Genomic DNA, 21,397 nt, shown 5'->3' with positions numbered 1-21,397 from the left:
TCAAGAGGACTTTACAGACCAATCACTACAGGGGCTCTGTCATGACTACCTAAATTTGGCAGCCAAAACACCCCAACATCCCAGTAAGCGTGAGTTTGGCAATTATTAGCTTCTCGGATCATCCTCCTCCTCCCTCAAATCCACCTTTTCTCAATTATACTTTTGATATTTACAACTACTGGAGATCTCTCACATAATTATAGTGAGGTTGAGGTTGGTCACTTCTCCCTAATATCAGGTGACAAGATGAAAGGGAATGGCCTAAAATTGTGCTAGGGGAGGTTTAAGTTGGAGACTGGGAATAATTTCTTTCCTGCAGGAGTGGTCAGGCATCAGAACAGGCTGCCCCAGGAGGTGGTAGAATCACCGTCCCTGGAGGTGTTCAAGAAACATGTGGCCATGGCATTTTGGGACATGTTTTAATGGCCATGGTGGTGTTGGTTTGAAGGCTGGACTTGATGACCTTAAAGGTCTTTTCAAATCAAAACAATTCTATGATTCTACAAACTTTGTACTGCCCTTTTCTTTCTTGAAGGAGCACAGGACTGAGCACTCCCAGCCCCGAGCCCAGTTCAGCCACAGATGCTGTTCAGAATACCAGGAGCATCATGAGGATATCCTGCCAGCAAGGTTCAAGACTCAGGTTCTCTGCCATTAAGTGTTCTATGTCCCAGTGATTTCCCATCTCCCATCAAGTCCAGGGTTTCACCATTTAGGATTTGTTTAGAAATCTCTGCTAAATCACCTTATGCAGCCCAGATATTTCACTGCTGGGTGAAGGATAACTGGCCTCTAATATCTGCAGTCACAGATTTCCCCACATGATTATCCATGCAGTGCTGGAAAGGTTCAGTTAGGTCATCTAATCCATTCACCCAGCCCTCCATCACAGGACTGTTCTCTTCAATGTATTTACCAGGTTTGTCCACATTTATACCTTTTAGTATAATATTTAGTAGAAATTTAGTATAATATTTATACTCTTCAGGCAATGAGTTTTCCTCCACTGAAGAGGTAGATGCATGGTTAATGTTTAAAAACACAGGTAGCCTTTAAAAGTGAAAGGGAAGTAGTTCTGGAAACCAAGGGTAAGCTGAAGTTTATGCAGAATATTCAGGTTTAATTCTACCAAGTCAAGCTTACTGTAGAGTATATTGAACTCACTATTTACTACTCTTTGAAAGAAGGGATAAAGACCAGGAGCACCCATCATCTCTGTACTGTTGAGAAGCTGGTGGAAAGGACAAATTGTGACCAGCAAGACAAGGGAAGCAATTCTTCCCCTCTGCTCTGCTCTTGTGATACCCCAGCTGCAGTACTGTGAACAGTTTTGATGCCCCCAGCACAAGAAGGACACGGAACTTTTGGAGCAAGTCCAGAGGAGGCCACCAGATGATCAGAGGACTGGAGAACCTCCCCTACAGAGACAGGCTGAGAGAACTGGGGCTATTCAGCCTGGAGAAGTAAAGGCTTCAGGAGGACCTTAGAGCAGTCTTCCAGTACCTGAAGTGGGCTACAGAAGAGCTGGGGAGGGACTTTTGACAGGGGCTTGTTGTGATAGGATGAGGGGCAATGGCTTGGAGCTGGAAGAGAGGAGATTTAGACTGGAGATTAGGAAGAAATTCTTTGCAGTGTGTGCAGCAATGCACTGGACAAGGTTATGGGATGCCCTGTCCCTGGAAGTGTTCAAGGACACAAGGTTAGAGTGGGCTTTGAGTAACCTGGTGTAGTGGGAGATATCCCTGCCTGTGGCAGGAGGTTTGAAACTAGATGATCTTAAAGGTCTCTTCCAAATCAGACCATTCTATGGTTCTATGATTTTAGTCAGGTAGTACTCATGGTCCCCAACAGAACTGTGTGGTCCATAGTCAAAGCAGACTCACCAGTTTCCAGTAGTACCAGTAGACAGGTAATTATCTTGGGATTGACTTTCTCTCATGACTATATCCAAAGGGAAGACAGACAGCCTACCAGCACAGAGAACTGCTGCTTTATTTTTAATATCCTAGGCATGTAAACCATCTAACCCCACATGCTAAATGACATATGTGCTCACTAACTGTCAATCCCAACTGTAGGAAGTTAAGTTTTGCAGGGTAATTCAGGTATAGAGAGAAAAAAAACCAGGACTTTGGGTTCTTTTTCACACCTCTGCATGTTACACATACACACATAAATAATGATTAACCACCCGTAAGTACAACAGAAATGTTCACAAGCACAAGGCAGAAACTAGAAAGTAAAACATTCACAGTTCTTAAAGCAGCATTAACTCACCCATGGTATGCAAAGAGATTCATATAAAAGTCACTGAAGCAAATGTTCCAAGGCAAGGTGACAGGATAAAGAACTAAACCTTTCCCCCCACTCTTGAAAAGGTCTTTTCAAAGTGCTGAAGCTTGACTTTTGTGCATGTAAAACATGGTGTGAGCCTCTAAAGGTTGGACCACAGCTGGGTGAACTTTATGGGACTCTCCTCCTTCCTACATCTCTCTGTGAGGATACTTTATTCCATTGTAATCCTACATCCTCCCTCACGCCAAGTTTGCCATTTCAAGTTGTTTCAAAATTTGTAAAGTGTGAGAGAAGAAGAAAGGAATCTCAGGAAATGCAAGCAGCAATTGCATGAGTGACATGGCACGAGCACAACCCAGCTGGTCTGGAGACACCTCTGTGAGCAGGAGTTTTGCATTCTTGCATGCTTCCATCCTCTCCTGCTTACTCTGAGTCTTGTCAGATCTCTCCTGTGGTTTTTCTCACTTTCTGGCTCAGAAGTTTCACTCCAATTTTTTTTTTTTTTTTTTTGTGTCAAGCCTGAAAGCAACTGGGCAAGTGTGGGGGAGAAGAAGAAAATTCTTATCCTGTAACCTTAGCCTTAGAACTTGCTGCCACAAGGATGGCAATAACCAGATGATTCACAGAGACAAGACCCACTTCACAGTCATTCAGTCAACCAAGCAGACACGTGTATTAAAAACACAAGAAATACCTGGACATAGGCCCTGCAAGAGCGCTCCCTTTTCTGAAGCTGAGTCCATAAAGACAGCAGATTAAAGATGGAATAGAAAAAACAAGTTAGTGACAGAACAAGGAGAAAAAAAAAAAAAAAAAGCAAACCTGAAGAAAATGCCTATGAAAAAACCCAAACAATCCCTAATTTCTTTCTTAAACAGCTCCTGCAAACTGACCTGCAAACCAAAGGAAGCACATGAGTTAGGCAGCAGTGGAAGGCTGGAAGGACTGGCTCCAGAAATGGGGGTTAGTCCTTTTTCAGTGAGGTAAAACACACACTGGCAACTTTGTAAGAGCAGCTGTTAGATGGTAGGAGACACAGAAGTCAAGTAGAGACGCTTAAGAGACGATGCTCTCCTTACAGCTTGGAGGTCACACAGTATTTCCACATCAAACAACGCTGGAAATGATGGGGCTACAGAGGAATAGTGTGGGCTCTGCAGTCAGACATCACTGATGGCACCAAGCTTTGAATGAGACAGGACCAATTCCAGGCAGCAAGATCTATGCAGAATGGACCTGTCCAGACTCATCCTGATGCACTTGCTTGGGTTACCGGCTCAAGGTAGAACCTACAGCTCTTCAGCTTTGCTGCTGTGAGCTCACTTAAAGCCAGACCAGCACATGCAGAGTGTGCACTGGTGAGGATGCACCTTGAATCCTGGATTTAGTTCTGGGCCACTCCCTCCAAGAAGCACACTGAGGTACTAGAGCATTTCCAGAGGTGGCCAACTTGCTGGTGAAGGGTTTGGAGAACAGGTCTGGTGAGGAACAGCTGGGGGAACAGGTTAGTGTGGAAAAGAGGAGGCTGAGGGGAGACCTCATTGCTCTCTGAAAGGAGATTGCAGTGAGATGGGGGTCAGTCTCTCCCCCTACAATTAGGCCACAGAAGGAGAGGGAATGGCCTGAAATTGTGCCAGGGGACGTTTAGGTTGGAGATTAGGAAAAAATTTCTTTGCTGCAAGAGTGGTCAGGGATTGGAACAAGCTGCCCAGGGAGGTGGTGGAGTCACCATCCCTGGAGGTGTTCAAGAAATGTGTGGACATGGCACTTTGGGATGCGGCATAACGGCCATGGTGGTGTAGGATCAAAGGCTGGACTTGATGATCTCAGGGGTCTTTGCCAACAAAAACAATTCTATGATTCTACAATAACACATTGCACTAAAGGAGAGAGCCCTGCCCAGTGCTCTGGTAGCTCAGAGGGCCACTGAAGAAGGATGTACCAATGAAACGGGAATCCAGTGTAATATTCGTAGCTGAGGCCCTTAGGATTAAACTGCTTCTTCAAGAATGCATTTTCCAGTCCTCTCCTATCAAGCTGTGCCTGGGCCTAAACGCTTTGTATGCTGAACAGCTTTTCCACAAAGAACCCTAATTTTTCCATAGGTGTCACATCTAGGGCTGTACTTCAATGTGCACTTGCACGCTTCTTGTCTGCTATCTTCACCTTAGTATGTCCCAAAATTCACCCAGGCACTTATTGATCTCTCCAGGACTTTGAAGGCAGCCTGCAGCCTGTAAGCCTAGATACTGGTGAGCTCTGCACTGGTGCTACTGAGCCTTACAAAAGCAGGCTGCTGGGAGCCACTGGTTTGGCTGGATTTGTGGAAGATTTTTGGCTATCTGCCTGGGTTGGAACTTGCACATCAATAAGGGATTCAGGACAAGTTGTGCTCTCAGCTGACAGCAGAGCGATCCCATTAGTGCAGCTCAGACCCAAATTCGTCCCCAAGAGTTTTGAAGGTTTTGAGATAAACAAAACACACCCAAGTATCATGCAAAAGCCTAATTTCAATTTCTAATTCATCAATTTGTAACAGCAGAAATCTTCCTCTGGGGAAACTTGGCCAGGATGAAGATTTTCCAGAAACAAATGGAGATCAAAGAAAGCCTTGCAGAAAATTACAGAGCTATCCACTCAGGGGTCTTGCCAGTCTGCAGCATAACAATTATTACCTTAATTTAGCCTGATCCAGTGGAAAGCATAAAGCTTTTAGTGACAGCAAAAGTGGCTCCTGAAAGATGATAGCTTTCAAAAATTCTGATTACACCAGTTTATTTCAATTCATTGTACATCAGCTTGCAAAAAAAATGAAACAACAACCTCAGTACCTAACAGCACAGGTGATTACTTTCAGATCCCCAGCACATTTCCTTTAATGATTAAAAGAATATTTAATGGCTAGTGCTTGCTTTATTTCTGCTTTCTGACTAAAATGCACTAAACAAAACTCCTTGTAAATGACTTTTTTTACTTTTTTTTTTTTCTTCTTTTGGAAGTACTCTTGATCAGTGAAGGGGAAAATGGAGCAGTAAACTCTGTTGCCTTTTGTTTGCCCAATACCACTTCCAGGCTGAATTCATGCATTCGTAAATGAACACAGAGCAGTTGCTCCTCTAAAGAATTAAGTAGGGAATGAGAGCAAGTAAATTACCCAGCCTGTCATCTGGATCACTGACTCGCAGTACTGCTTTGCAGGACTCCACAAGGTCCAGCATCTAAATGAGGAGTGCAATTGATTTGTATGAGCTGCTTGTGCAAAGCCGATGGCAGGAGAGGAAAACTGGCGAGGGGTGTGGGGGGGGACTAGGACTGACAGCCAAGCTGAAGGAGCTCTGCCTTACCCATTCCTTCCCCCCCTCAGTAACTCATACCAGCCCCCATGATACAATCCCATTTCACATCACTGAAATATCAGAAGGTGGGATACAAACAGATGAAAAACATGTGCTTGCAAAGCTGAAGTGACAAAATGTTGGGTGTGGGCACATTCAGAAGAGCAAGCAGACTATGACCATGAAACCTGTTAGTAGGTGACATTAAATTGTTGGCTTTACTGCTATTGTCAGACATCCTCATCATTTCAGACAAAGAACCATGGCATGATTACAAGGAATAATGTTATGCTGATGTAACAGTTAATACAATTACTACCAACTTTGTTACCAAAGAGCTGGAAGCAGCAGCAATTAAAAGCATCAGGATAACCCCGTTCGTAGCACATGCATAGCACATGATATGCAGGACTTCAATTCCTGTGTAGCTGTCATCTTAAACAATCCAGAAGCTCCTTGCATTTCAAACAGCAGAAGTCTACAACATTAACTTAAAAGCAAAAAGACAGAGTTCCTTCTCTGTAAAGTACTGCTTTTCATGAAGCCCAGAAGAAATTTCAGGTTTAAGGTGGGCTCATTTATTCCCTGTATAACCTTGGGACCAAGTCCTGGTCTGATTTACGTGGATGCCAGGGCTGTCAGAGCCAGCTACAGAGCTGAGAACAAAACTCTGCATCTCGTTTTAAGTGGGTGACCAAGGAAACAGTGTGCTCATAGTTGTGGGGCTCTGCTACTCTTTCTTCTGTTTCACTCTAAGACTCCTTTAGAAGTCCTACCCCATGTGTTTACATGAGATTCAGTGATGAAGAAGGCCTTGGGCCAAGGAAACCCTCAACTTAAAGGTCTTCTTACAGGCTCTATGGCCCACTTCTTCCCATGACTGACAACTTCTAACACCTTTAATATGTAGAAATTCCACTTAATTTTGAAATGACCAAAGGACTTGGTCTTCCCAAAGAGGGGACACAGAAGTCACATTGCCCTCATGCAGTAAGGCGCTTCTGGACTAAGTCATAGGTCATCACCAAAAAAGGCCCTCTGATACTAAACCATCCTGAAGTGTAAATATGATGATGTTTTCTGTGTATTTGGCAAATCCCTCTCCAGTCTGAATACAATTTTCTGTCTACTTATAGTTATTTATAGTCACAAAAGAGTTCACCTGATGTGAAGGTCACACTTTCTTCACGTTTTTATCTTGTAATGTTACAAGATTAAGGAAAAAAATAAAGAAGAAAAAAAAAAGAAATAAAAATGCAGCCTCTATCTCTTGGGGCTTTAAATATTCCAATTTTATGGATCATATTACATGGCATTTCACACACAGGGAATGCTGGTTTCATTCATGCTGCTACGAGTCCAAAATAATTGCCATGGCATCACTTGAGTTGTTTTCATTCTAAACTCTGAGAGCTGAGACCACAACAAAGTACCTGGAGTTCATCTATCTACACAATTGAGGGTGTTCATTCCCCACTGCCACCAGCACCTTTGGCATTTACAACTTGTTTGGGTTCTCAGCAGTATAAAACACAGTGCAAATGAGGACCTGCCAGGTACTCTGCTCTCCTAGGAAAGAAATTCTGCCCCAAAGCGGCAATCCTGCAGCTAGATAGCCAGAAGAGCTCTCCAGGGTCAGTGCAGCCCTCCCTCAGCCTCCCATCTCTTCCCCAGCCCTCTTTTTTACCTTGTTTAAGCTGCGTGCAGCGCTGTCCTTCCCTCCTGGAGTCAAGTTTCGGAGCTGCACATCAAGCAAGTTGACCAGCTGGACCATGGCGGACACGGAGTACGCGATGTCTCCAGCATACAAGTGGTTCTTTGTGTGCTCAGCAAGCTCCCGAGCAATGTTGGCAGCCATCTCCCCTGACTTCATCTGCAGTTGAAAAAGCAGAGGAAAAGGTTGTCCTGGGCTCTTAGCATCATCTTCCTCCAGTCCCTTCCAGATCTACAGTGTTAAGTGAGTCAACTCTCAACAAGAAGTAGAAGAGAGAAGAAGAAAAAGAGAAAGGAATCACAGAATTACAGAATGTTACTGGATGGAAGGGACCATGAGACACCATTGAGTCAAATTTCCCTGCCAAAGCAGGATCACCTAGAGCAGACCACACAAGAACATATCCAGGTGGGTTTTGAAAACCTCCAGAGAAGGAGATTCCACAATCTCGCTGGGCTGCCTGCTCCAGTGCTCTACCACCCTCACAGTAAAGAAATTTCCCCTCATGTTGAGGTGGAATCTTCTGCGTCCCAGTATTCCATTGCTCCTCGACCTATTGCTGGGTACCACTGAAAAGAGACCATCACCTGCATCTTGACACCCACTCCTTCGGTATTTATAAGCATTCATAAGATCTCCTCTCAGCCTTCTCTTCTCTAGACTAAACAGCCCCAGGTCTCTCAGTCTTTCTTCATAGGAGAGATGTTCAAGTCCCTCAGTCTTCCTTGTAGCTCTCTACTGGACTCTCTCCAGTAGGTCCCTGACTCTCTTCAACTGCAGAACCCAAGACTGGACACAATATTCTGGTGTGGTCTCACTAGCTCAGAGTAGAGTGGGAGGGCAACCTCCCTTGACCTGCTGGACACACTCATTTTGATACACCCCAGGATGCCAACGGCCCTCTTGGCCACAAGGGTACATTGCTGTCCCATGGATTGCTGTCCATGAGGACTCTAAGGTCCTTCTCCATGGAGCTACTTTCCCGAAGGACAACCACTAGTCTGTACTGGTGCCTGATGTTACTCCTCCCCAGATGGATTCTTTGTATGAAATTTCCAATTTTCTTATCTTCAGGGCAATCCTCAGTATAAATCCAAGCTGGGAGATGATGGGACTGAGAGCCACCCTGAAGAGAAGGACTTTGGGGTGCTGGCTGATGAGAAGCTCAAGATGACCCTTCAATGTGCACTCACAGCCCAGAAACAATCATGTCCTGGGCTGCATCCCCAGCGATGTGGGCAGCAGGAGGAGGGAGGGGATTCTACGCCTCTAGTCCATGCTGCTGAGATCCCACCTGGAGTGCTCGGGCCAGCTTTAGAGCACTCAGCAGAGAGACATGGTCATGTTGGATCAGTGTCAGAGGAGGCCACAGAAATTATCAGAGTGATGCATCACCTCTGCTATGGGGCCAGGCTGAGAGAGTTGGGGCTATTCAGCCTGGAGAAAAGAAGGCTCCAGGGAGATCTTCTTGTGGACTTTCAGTACTTAAATGGGGACTACAAGAAAGCTAGAGAAAGAATTCTTAGCAGGACATGTTGCGACAGGACATGGGGTGGTGGTTTGAAACTCAAAGAGGAAGGTTCAGACTGGAGAGAAGGAAGAAATCTTTTACACTGAATATAGTAAGACATTGGAACAAGCTGGCTAGAAGGGTGGTAGTCGCCCCAGGAACCATTCTAGGTCATCTTGTTTGGGGCTCTGAGCAACGTGGTCTAGGTGAAGATGTCCCTGCTGAATGCAAGGGGGGTGGATTGGATGAGCTTTAAAGGTCCTTTCCAACCCAAACAATTCTATGATTGTATGATTTTATAATCCTCCAGCAGTCAAAAATCAGATATTTCTCTTGTTCCCTCAATTTCTGGTGCTTGCTATAAAAGTGAGATTCCAGAGAAAGGCTGCAGGCTGAGCTTTTACCTCTCTCTAAATCAATTATCTGAGTTATAAATGAGTAAGTTACTTCCATCAATTTGACAGCAACAGCCCATCTGATTTAATGAAATCTAACTGAAGATGTTCATATGCTCATCTTCAGAGAATTAAAGCATATGATGATCCAGATAGGCCAAACAAAGGAGATCATGTGTTGTTCTTCCCATTAGAGCAATGATAACATATATTCAAAAATGAAATTATTTCTTCCTTGTTACATACAAGGCTAATGCCATAGAAACCAGATCCTGTTCTTACAGCTGCCTGCTCTCCTAAGCAGCTGAAGAAAACCACATATTGGCACAAAGGCTGAATTCTGACCTCTTCTGTGGGCACCCCAGACTTTAAAGAATGACAACATTGAGAATTGCAGCCCTGAAAGCAACCACGTCCTGGGCTGCATCAAAAGTAAAGTGATCAGCAGGCCAAGGGATGTGATTCTCCCCCACTACTCTGCTCTCATGATAATACACCTGAACTACAGAGACCACACCTGAAGTATAGCATCCAGTTCTGCTGCCCACAACACAAGAAGGACATGGCACTGTTGAAGTGGGTCCAGAGAATAATGATAAAAGAGGGCTGGAGCACTTTCACTGTGGGGACAGGCTCAGAGAGTTGGGGTTTCTCAGCCTGGAGAAGAGAAGGCTCCATGAAGACCTTCTAGTGGCCTTCCAGTACCTGAAGGGGGCCTACAAGAAAGCTGGGGAGGGACTTTTTACAAAGGTTTGTAGAAATGGGATGAGTGGCAATGGCTTTGAGCTGGAAGAGGGAAGATTCAGACTGGAGATTAGGAGAAATTCTTTCCAGTGGGGGTGGTGAGACACTGGAACAGGTTGCCCAGGGAGGCTGTGGATGTCCCCTCCCTGGAGGTGTTCAAGGCCAGATTGAATGAGGCCTTGAGCAGCCTGGTCCAGTGGGAGGTGTCCCTGCCCATGGCAGGGCACTTGAAACTGAATCATTTTTAAGGGTCCTTACAACCCAAACCGTTCCTTGGTTCTGTGACTGCACCAAATCCCTTTACATAAAGAAATCAGTTTTTACCTCTGCCTGCAGGTCATGGTCAGAGCTCAGCACGTAACAGCAGACATAGTGTTTCTGTTGTAAGCCTTGCAGAGAACTGCTGGAATACAACAGGCTCTTTGCAGCTACATTAGGAAATAACCCCCCTGCTATTCAATCTTTGGTGCCTGCATTTTCTCTTGGACCAGGCACCTACGCAAACTGGCAGACTGAGCAAATTACTCAGCTGCTACAAAAGCAAACATGAGAGCTTTCTCTCCCTATGATAAGTCTCTTGCTGTGTTCAACTGTACTCTGTTATTTCTACCTGTTTCAAAAGTGGGGTGGGCTGGTCACTAATAAACCCTTTTCCTTATACCCTGGAGTGCATTAAAAAGAGCGTGGCCAGCAGGTCAAGAAAGGTTCTCCTGCCCCTCTACTCTGCTCTGGTGACATCACACCCGGAGTACTGTGTCCAGTTCTGGCCTCCCCAGTTCAAGAGGGACAGGGATAGACTAGAGAGAGTCCAATGAATGCTAGAAGGATGATGAAGGGTCTAAAACTTCTGTCTGTTGAGGAAAGGCTGAAAGACCTGGAGCTGTTTAGCCTGGAGAAGAGAAGGCTGAGAGGGGATCTGATCAATGTTTATAAATATCCGAAGGGTGGGCATCAGGAAGAAGGGGCCAGGCTCTTTTCAGTGGTGTCCTGTGATAGGACAAAGGGCAATGGATACAAACTGGAACCCAGCAAGTTCCACCTCAACATGAGGAAAAACATCTTTGCTGTGAGGGTGCTGGAGCCCTGGAGCAGACTGCCCAGAAAGGTTGTAGAGTTTCCTTCTCTGGAGAATTTCAAGACCCATCTGGATGTGTTCTTGTGTGGCCTGCCCTAGGTCATGCTGCCTTGGCAGTGGAGTCAGATTCAATAATTTTTGTAGGTCCCTCCAGTCCCTTACCTTTTGTGATTCTTTGACTGATCCTAAAAACCTGAAAACCTGAGGAACTCTAGTGTGACCAAATAAACATCCCAGAACAGGCATTAAAGGAAGAGAAGCCTGAGAAAATGGGTATCAATGCTCAAAGTCTGTCAACTCCTGGGTCATAGAAGTACTTTCCCAAACTCATTTCACACACCTCGGTTTCCTGAAAACACAGAGATAGGTCATTCCCCCCAGGACAACGTGTCTGGTTGACAGGGGATGAAGTTATTTCTTAGAGCTGACATGCATTTCCAAGCCTACTCATTGTCAACCAGAAAATGCAGTTTTAAGTGCTGAGACACTCTTCCTGTCTGTGTGCATGACCTGGGGGGATATCCAAAATGATGGCCCAATGACACATTCACATGCATTTATCCAGTTCTTTGGAGGCTTTTCCACTGGAATTGAAGTGTCTCCTCTGGAGATCTGTCCTACCCAGTTTCTGTTAGCAGTCCCAAATGCTGACTGAATACTCTGGGCCTAAGACATGTGTTTGGTCTCTTTGAGCAAAAGGACTGAGCCCCTCTTTCAGCTCACCACTGCCCCGGAGGACACAGTGCTAAGTTACTTCCCCTCTACAAAGGAAGACCTCAGGAACTATGGGCCAGCCAGACTCACCTCTGTGCCCAGCAAGATCACAGAGCAGATCCTCCTGGAAACTGTCTTAAGGTACATGAAAAATGAGGAGGTGATTGGTGGCAGCCGCTGTGGCTTCACCAAGGGCAAACTGTGCCTGACAAGTCTGCTGTGTTTCTGTGACAGGGTAATGGTGTTGATGGACAAGGGACCAGTGCAAAGCATTTGATGCTGTCCCCCACAATATCCTGCTTTGGAAAGCCATAGATTTGATGGGTGAACCACTCAAGTGGATAGCTTGATGATCACACTCAAAGAGTCACCCTTGGACCTGGACATGCCACCATGGTGATGCCCTCCACAAAACCCCACTCCCCTTGCCAGACAGATCCGAGCAGATCTAGAAGACACAAGGAAAGTACTTTGACCCCTAAAGTTTCTCTGCTCTTTGTGACTGCATCATCTAGGCTTTTCAGGAGGACAATATAGCCCAGGGATGTGGTGGAGTCACCTTCCCTGGAGGTGCTCAAGAAATGTATGGACATGGCACTTCAGGACATGGTTTAATGGCAATGGTGGTGTGGGGTTGATGGTTGGACTTGATGATCTTGGAGGCCTTTTCAATCTGAGACAATTCTATGATTCTATGAATATGAACATGGGCGGCATGTGCTTTTGATTTACAGTTTGAGGCTTTTCATGAATTCACAAAGGACACAACACTCTATTCTGCTACCAAAAAGGCCTCCTCTCATTCCCAAGCTTGAAGCTGAAGGTAGTTGTGCCTCACATCCAAGGGAGCACCCACAACTGAAAGCTGTGGTGAGGAAAAGATACTTTCAGGTGGGTCACATGCTGCACCAGGGACAGGACTGATGAAAGCAAATGGTAAAACCACCAGGCTGAGACTGAATGGATGACCTCATGGTCAGGAAAATGCAATGTACCCAGCGCTGACCTTTTTGCTTCCTCTTACTGCTTGACTCCAGAAATAACCCAGGTCACGGTACATAATTCAATCATACTGGAGACTCTATTCTCCTGCTACGTTAGGAAGGCATGGGAAGCCACCAACAATAAAGTTAAAGTAAATGTCAGGAGGCCAATGAATTGCTGAAGTGGACATTTGTTCTGATCTTCTAGCTAGCACAATAACTCTAATGGAAGCTAATACAGGGTTGTAAAACTTAATACCATGATGCAAGTAGGCAAACACCCAACGTAGGGTCTGAGCACTGCAGAAGAAAGAAAAGAGGCAATAATCCTTACCTCACTAGAGAGACGTGAAAGCAAGCACAGCAATTCCCTACCATCCTCTCTAGCTTGGCTGAAATCCCTCAAGGGGTCACATCAACCTTTTTCCTGAGCGGCTTGGACCCAGTAGGTAAGAGAGGAGGGAGTTTGGAGGAGACCAAGCAGATTAGGAAGGAAGACACACTGAGCAGGGATGAAGTGTAGCTGCCAGAGAAGCATTTCTACCCATTTTGTAAGCTGTGCTGCAGGTGAGGATGCAGGTGGAGGACCCCAGAGCAAGGGAGACAGGAGAGAGAAACTGCAGGGTGTGACTGCTTCTTGTCATCATAGCATGGCTGGCTTACTGCTTCCTCTACCTACTCTCACCACAGCAACAAGAGGAGATGCCCTGGCTTAGAGGAGGAAGCCTCCTTTTTATGCGTTAGAGAGGTGCTGGAGCAGATCTACAAGCTTGGGACAGTGAAATGTCCTGCCCATAGTCGAAACCTGGTTTATGGACAACTCAGTCCCCATCTTTAAGCACAGTGCTTATTTCCAAGCCTCTTGCTTGGGCAGGACAATCAAGTAGCCATGGGTTACTTCATAAATCATTGAAAACTAAGTTTGCTTGATGGATCCTACTGAATGTGAACCCCTGCACAAGCCCCTGTGAAAGCCTGGGGGGTGTTCCCTTCATAAGTCACTTTTTCAAAGACTTTATGTATGGTAGCAGCTCTCCATAGAGGTTGCACCACATATACCAGGATCACACTCAGGCATTAAAGATCTAGATCCAGATTAGGCAGATCCTTACAGTGAAGTAGGGGTTGGTCCCTACTAACAAATGATAGGAGAAGGGGAAATGGCCTCAGGTTGCATGAGAGGAGATTAGTTTGGATATCCGAAGAAACTTGTTGACGGAAAGGTTTCTCAAAGGCTCTCCAGGGAGGTGGTTGAATCCTCATCCTGGAGGACTTTAAAAGAGGCAGGTTTAGTGGTGAGGGCCGTGGTTTAGCACCAGCTTTGGTAGAATAAGATAATGGTTGGACTTGATGATCAAGAATCAAGAATCAAAAAGGTTGGAAGAGACGTCAAAGATCATCAAGTCCAACCTGTCACCCTAAACCTCATGCCTATCTAAACCATGGCACCAAGTGCCACGTCCAATCCCCTCTTGAACACCTCCAGGGATGGTGACTCCACCACCTCCCTGGGCAGCCCATTCCAATGGCCAACCACTCTCTCTGTGAAGAACTTTCTCCTCACCTCCAGCCTAAACCTCCCCTGGCGCAGCTTGAGACTGTGTCCTCTTGTTCTGGTGCTGGTTGCCTGGGAGAAGAGACCAAACCCCTCCTGGCTACTACCTCCCTTCAGGTAGTTGTAGACAGCAATGAGGTCTCCCCTGAGCCTTCTCTTCTCCAGGCTAAACAGTCCCAGCTCCCTCAGCCTCTCCTCATATGGCCTGTGCCTCTCCCCAGCCTCGTTGCCCTTCTCTGGACATGCTCCAGCAATTCAACATCTTTCCTAAACTGAGGGGCCCAGAACTGGACACAGTACTCTCAAAGCTCTTTTCCAACCAGTCATTCCACAAATCTGTGATCCTATGATTCCATGATTCCATGATTCTAGTTATTCCCACTGACTGATAGATGGTTCCCAAAGTGGAACACAGCTAAATTCCTCCAGAAAAAATAATAACAACAATAATAACAATAACTACAAACCCCATTCCCGGCTGCAACCTGCTGGGCATTTCTGAAAAGCTGTCTCTTCCATTTTATCCTGCTTTGAAAGCAGGTAACAAATTAAATGGGGCTCATTTGTTTCACAAATGATAGCTGGGGTTTCAAATCAAATAAGCCTAACCTTGACTGAGATTTCATCAGCACAGGCTATTACTTCCCTCTGCTAATGGCTAAAGGCCTCGCCATCTTCAGTGAGCAGCAAGAGGTCTCCCAGCTGCCTGGGTGAATTATGGCTGGAGTAAGTAATATTAACCCCTCCAGGATAAGTACATGGGTCATAAACCACGAGCTGCACAGCTGCTAATGCCAGCAAAAGGCAGGCTGCATTCATCAGCTAGCTGAGCGTATGGCAGCAGAGCTGCCCACCCTCCCCTGTGGGACAGAAGGATCAGAGGCTTTTTAATGTCTCTGCCATGTCACAGCTGCCCTACATTAGTTGATGCCTATGCTGGTCTCTGGGGAGGGATGGGCAGAAATACAGATGAAGATGGGGGATCTCATCAATGTTGATCAATACTTAAAGGGTGAGTGTCAGGAGGATGGGACCAGGTCTTTTGCAGTGGTGCCCAATGGCAGGACAAGAGGTAACGGGCACAAATTTGAGCATAAGAAGTTCCATCTAAACATGAGGAGGAACTTCTTTAATTTAAGGGTGCTGGAGCACTGGAACAGGCTGCCCAGAAAGGTGGTGGAGTCTCCATCTCCAGAGGCATTCTAAACCCACCTAGATGTCTCCTGTGTGTTTTACTCTGGCTGACTCTGCTCCAGCAGGGGTGCTGGACTCAATGATCTTCAAGAGGTCCCTTCCAACTCCTACCATTCTGTGATTCTGTGCTTCTCTGATTCTGTGCTTCTCTGATGCTGTGCCTCTGTGAAAGAGTCTTCTCTGTAGGGTCACCCCATCCCACTGACCCGCAGTCCTTGGCTCTCCAGGACCACAGTATTGGTACTGCACAGCAGTACAGCCAGGCAGCAAGGCTGCAACTGGCTCATTCTGGCCAAAGGAGTGAATCAATCCCCAAATTGCTGTAATAAAGGATTCAGCCCACAGACTCTGTGGCGTAAACACACATCTGGTCTCTGTTTGCAGTAAAATCAGCTGAAAGCACCACTGTGCATTAATAAGCAAAGTGTTCAACATACGGCTACCAAATAAGCTCTGCTTGTCTTGAGCTTCTATTGTCACATCTTAATGGACTTTTAACACTAATAAATGATGAAGTGTCACAGAACATTCATCAAGGGGCTTATGAGTCAAAAGCTAAGCATTATTGCAGCATTGTTTTCTATCCCACCAGCTCTTTCACAATTTGGGCAGAAGTTTAAAACGGCGAGGCAGACGTGCAGTGCAAACACTTCACATGCAGCCTGCCTTTCTTTGGTAAGGATTTCTCAGCTAGAGGGTTTCTCCTGTGCTTGTGTGGCATGAGAAAATCCTTGGAGATGTGTGAAAGGGAAAGCTTGCTTTTGCAATCAGTTGGTATTTTCCGTATGTCCACCCACCTCCTCCTCCTTCTTCCTCCTTTTCTCACCACAAACAAGAGCCATAATTCACTCTAGTTTAATTACACTCTCTGATCCCTCTCCTTTGCCTTTCCCTCACCTTCTTTGTCTTAATTTCAAACAGATTTGGTTTTACAGTCTTGCTTTCTTCTTGCAAATCCTGGCTACTATACATGGCTTATCTTTTTTTTGTGTGGCTGTTGGTCACTTTGTGTTCTCTGTTGTGAAAACAACCAGGGAGGTGAGTGGGTAGACTCAGTGCAGTCAACAGACAAGTAGTGTTTTACCTTCTGAGTGATATGGTTGATCCAGGGAGAAGAGCAGTTGCTAAGATCAGGTCCTTGGGGCTCCCAGATCCCATCTGGCGCAAGACACCGGAAAGTTGCGACACCTGGAAGAGGAAAAGGGCTATGTTCAGCGGCACTGGTTGCATTTTGCCCCAAGAACTCCTTGTCACAGGTTTCAGTTCACAATGCTGGGTACCTCATGCAAAGCCTGGGAGCTTTTCAGTGCTCAGGACCCCAGTGGAACACTTCTGAGTCATGTCAGTGTACTTAGTCCCCCACCATCTCAGTGTTTAGACACCCTAAGACATAGAATACCCATGAGGAAGAGCAGGGACATTATCTCCACTTCACCAAAAGGTGACTTGAGACAGGGCTTTGCCTTAGGCCAGGCAGGAAAGCTGCAGGAGACTAAAAAATGGAAGCTGGATCTCAGATGCTGAGCCCCTACCTCAGGTGCTCTGTCACACTGCTTGGCTCCAGGATCAGACCCTGTGCCTTGAACAGGTTGCCCAGGGAGGTTGTGGATGTCCCATCCTTGGAGGTGTTCAAGGCCAGGTTGGACAAGGCCTTGAGCAGCCTGGTCTAGTGGAAGGTGTCCCTGCCCACAGTGGGGGGGTTGGAACTAGATGATGCTTTCTGACCCAAACCATTCTATGATTCTGTGACTTCCTTGTTAATTTCAAAGGCTTTACTGTTCTGAATCATCATTAATGCATTTGGATGGAAACAACACTTTCAGTGCTATGAATGCTAAGGTGTAACAGTGGGATTTACACTTCACCCCCAAAACCTTCAGAGGGACTTTAGAGGAGAGTTTCATCTGGCAAGGGCCACCCTGATTCCTGTTGCAAAAGAGAGGAAAGCACCTCAAACCCTTCCAGACAAAAAATAAACGCATCCAAAATGGTGCAGTTAAAGATCTTTAGAAAGCAAGTAAGCCACAGTTTAAAGACTCTGCATTCTACAAAGTGCTCTGTCCTGCAGAGCAGAGCTTTCCAGCAGCAGAAGTGAATTACAGGCCATGGCTGACGGTAGTGCCGATTAAAACCAGCCAGAGTTTGCTCATGTCTTCAAAAGGAGCTGGAAGAGGCCCACTGTTAATACACCACAGCTTTTAACAACTCACATGAATCACTGAAGTGAGAGAAGGGAAAGGCTTTTTGCCATCCCCTATCAACAAGTTGGGTTATTTTATTTTATTTTTTTCCCTTAGCTATTTTGATCCAGTCCTTAGCTCTTGTGCTTACAAAAGGGCTCCCTGCATCCTGCCCTCATTTTCCTTTTTTATCTTGTCCTTCCGTTTCACACCTTCAGTTCAGACCATCCTTTCCCATCTCTGGGAACCACAGGGTACCTTTGGCATTAATTTTACCAAGTGGAACTGGGAAAGACAGTAAAAGATGTTCTGTACCTACTTTCCCCACTGATGTCTTTCCATGCTCCTCATATTTTAACAGTCTGACCTCACCAAACCCAAGAGAGCCAGTATTCATGTGCACAGGTGTGAATGGGTCTCCAGGGCAATGGAATGGAGAGCTGAGAGTCTTCTCTGCAAGCCACATCCCTCCAGCCCTTTTTTTAAGGCAGTTTCTTCCACTTTCTGATTTCTTCTTGGCAGTCAAGTTCTAAGGCCTGGCTAGCAAGGCTAACTTGAAAAAATAAATACTTTTAGAGAACTGCAGTGGTTAAAATACAGTAATATGCCCAAAGAGGTGGTAGTCTCCATTTCTGGAGACATTCAAAACCTGCCTGGACATGTTCCTGTGTTCTCTAGGTGATCCTGCCTTGGCAAAAGGGTTGGGCTTGATTATCTCCACAGGTCACTTTCAACCCCTACCATTCTGTGGTTCCGTGATATTCCAAAACCCATTCTTCATTCAAATATGTTTCAATTTGGGCAGAAAATATCCAGAAGCAATCTTTTGGAAGAAAACAACTAGTAGGAAAGAGTTAGAAGCACAAGAGCATAAATTCAATAGTCAATAAACCATTTTGAGGGATTTGACTTTGTCTTCCCCCCCTGCTTTCTCTACTGATCACACTTGATTCTGTCTGTCATTTCAAGAATCACTCCAGCTGATTCAGGAGTGGACCTGAGAACATTTGTGCTCTGAAATTCTGGCCAAAGACTTTGAAATGCAAACAGTGTAGCATAGAGCTTCAAAATCTAAGTTTTGTTGATTTCCTCCACTTCCCTCAACCCCCTCCCCAAAACAAGCAAAGCATTGGTCATCAACACATCAGTCACTGAATTCAAGGTCTACTAATTCAGGCAAAATCAGGTATAGCAGGTGCATCACACAACTTCTGGAGCAAAGGTTCTTCTGGCACTGGAACAGGCTGCTCAGAGAGGTTGTGGTGTCTCCTTCTCTGAAGAGTTTCAAGACCTGTCTAGACGTGTTCCTGTGTGACCTGCCCTAAGTGATCTTGCTTTGGCAAAGGAGTTGGACTCAATCACCAAAGGTCCTATCCAATCCCTACTATTGTATGGTTCTATGATAGCACATCAAGCTCAACTCCACAAGATTGTTAGCTTGTGCTCTTCTTCAGTCAGTTTGTGATACCATAATGTGCATAATGTGGTCACCTTAAAGAAAAACTTATTTCCTGTGAGGGTGCTGGAGCCCTGAAGCAGGCTGCCCAGAGAGTTTGTGGAGTCCCCTTCCCTGGAGACTTTCAAAACTCACATACATGCATTCCTGTGTGGCCTGCTCTAGGTGATCCTGCCTTGGCAGGGGTGTTGGACTCAACGATCTTCAGAGATCCCTTCCAACCCCTAAGATTCTATGGTTCTATGACTGATCCCAAAAACTTAAAATCTGAGGAGCTCTAGTGTGCCCAATAAACACCTCATAATAAGCATCGATGGAAGAGGTGCTTAAAAAAATGGACATTACAGCTCAAAACATCTCAACTCTTGGGTCCCTGTGTAACCTGATCTAGGCAAACCTGGTCTAACATGGCAGGTTGGACTACACAATCTTAGAATGTCCCTTCCAAACCCTACCATTCCAGGATTCTGTGAGGCTTTGGCCCTGGCTAGCTGCTTGGCATACCTCACCAAGGCAATGTAGACCTAACAGAAGTCATCACCATGCTCCGCTGACATGTTCCACCTGGTTGTAGTCTCAGAACATCCCACAGCCAAAAAGAGATGGCTCTGCACGTCCTTCCACCCCTCAACTCACCTATTGAGCCGATGGGACATGGCTGCTTTGCCACCTGTCCCTGCCGCGTCCGAGACCACATAATATCGCGGGCTTCCATGGGCTCGCAGCTCTCCGCACCAGCCGGCGGCAGCTGGGAGGAGACAGGTGGGAGGTGTGTGGTCATTTCATCGGGGACATCGGCCATGGGTGATGGTGTGCTGGTGCTCCTGTTCCTCCTGCCCGAAGCCGAGGTGGTGGTGGTGCGGCTGGTGCTGCTGATGGCCACCCGTGGTGTGCTGCTAGCAGTGGTGCTTCCTGGCCCCAGAGCCCCCGATGTAGATATTCCTGAAACAAAGACAGAGCTGATTAAAGAAAGGAAGGGAAAAAAAAAAAAAAAAGAGAGACTCAAGGTCCCAAGGATGTCCCCTCTGCAGCTGCCTGTGGGGTGCAGTTGTAGCGATAGCTAATCTAAGGCTTACTGCACAGCCAGCTTTCAGAGAGAAGCTGGAGCACGTGGCATGAGAATCACACAAGAGGGTAATGACCACTGGAGCACAACTGATTTCCACAAACACTAGCATTGTATGCCCTCACCATTTTTCTTCCTGTCATTTTAATGCAAAAATCTTCTTTTCCATCTTAGAAGAACACCAAGCAGAGAATTGCTGTTGATTTTTTAGTGTTGTTGAAGACCCAGCACGTTTGGACAGAAGAATAGTGTAATAAAAAAACCCACCTCAAACCACAAATCCATTCACAAAAGAGCAGTGCGCAGAGGGATGACCTCAAGCTTGCTCTTGCTGCAAGCTGTTCTTCTTACCACAGACCTCAAGAGAGATTCTCCTCCCCCTCTACTCTGACCTGCTGAGACCACACCTAGAGTATTGTTTCCAGTTCTGGGCTCCCCAGTTCAAGAGGGACAGGGATGTGCTTGAGGGTTTCTAACGGACGCTATGAGGATGATGAAGGAATTGGAACATCTGTCTGATGAGGAAAGGCTGGGAGACCTGAGGTTGTTTAGCCTGGAGAAGAGAAGATTTAGAGGAGATGTTATGAATGTTTATAAATATCTGAAGGGTGGGTGCCAAGAAGAAGGGGCCAGGCTCTTTTCAGTGGTGTCCTGCGACAGGACAAGGGGCAATGGATACAAACTGGAACACAGGAAGTTCATCTCAACATGAGGAAAAACTTCTTTGCTGTGAGAGTGCTGGAGCCCTGGAGCAAGCTGCCCAAAGAGGTTGTGGAACCTGCCTCTCGAGACTTTAAATACCTGTCTGGATGTGTTCTTGTGTGATCTGCCCCGGGTGATCCTGCTTTGGTGGTGGGGCTGAACTCAATGATCTCCATAGGTCCCTTCCAATTCTATAATTCCATGATTCTGTCTGGAGAGCTGGCACTAACAGCACAAGACTAAGTTTTGCCATCATTCAGACTAGAGCTGCAGCTATTAAATAAGCACCAAAACATTTGCAGTGTCCATATGGGAGCCCTTGCAATTCCCAGAGGAGCCTCTCTCCACTCCTGGCACACTGAGTAGCAAGAAAATGAAATTGTTGGTTTTTTTTCTCTTCTTTCTTTTATTTTCCAACCTTTACATCAAGTTCAAGGCTCTGGAGGAAAAGATTTGCTTGGTGGAAGGAAAATCATGGA

General features: G+C 46.0%; 1 protein-coding gene across 17 annotated transcripts in view; it reads right to left on the bottom strand.

Annotated features, from left to right (window-relative positions):
• The window catches only part of ADGRL3 (adhesion G protein-coupled receptor L3), a 308,221-nt gene that overhangs the window by 92,034 nt on the left and 194,790 nt on the right, over positions 1 to 21,397 (bottom strand). For 7 of the 17 annotated variants that reach the window (XM_054382988.1, XM_054382989.1, XM_054382991.1 and 4 more), the window contains 4 exons: positions 19,787 to 20,092; positions 16,599 to 16,702; positions 7,318 to 7,503; positions 2,990 to 3,028 (listed from right to left, as the gene is read on the bottom strand). In XM_054382988.1, coding sequence (XP_054238963.1) covers positions 2,990 to 3,028; positions 7,318 to 7,503; positions 16,599 to 16,702; positions 19,787 to 20,092 — 635 coding nt within the window. The remainder of the gene's footprint in view (positions 1 to 2,989; positions 3,029 to 7,317; positions 7,504 to 16,598; positions 16,703 to 19,786; positions 20,093 to 21,397) is intronic. The other 10 variants (XM_054382986.1, XM_054382990.1, XM_054382987.1 and 7 more) reach the window with 3 other exon arrangements.

Source organism: Indicator indicator, chromosome 8 (genome assembly GCF_027791375.1).
Source record: "Indicator indicator isolate 239-I01 chromosome 8, UM_Iind_1.1, whole genome shotgun sequence".
NCBI lineage: Eukaryota > Metazoa > Chordata > Aves > Piciformes > Indicatoridae > Indicator > Indicator indicator.
This window is presented reverse-complemented; position numbering and strand designations above follow the sequence as displayed.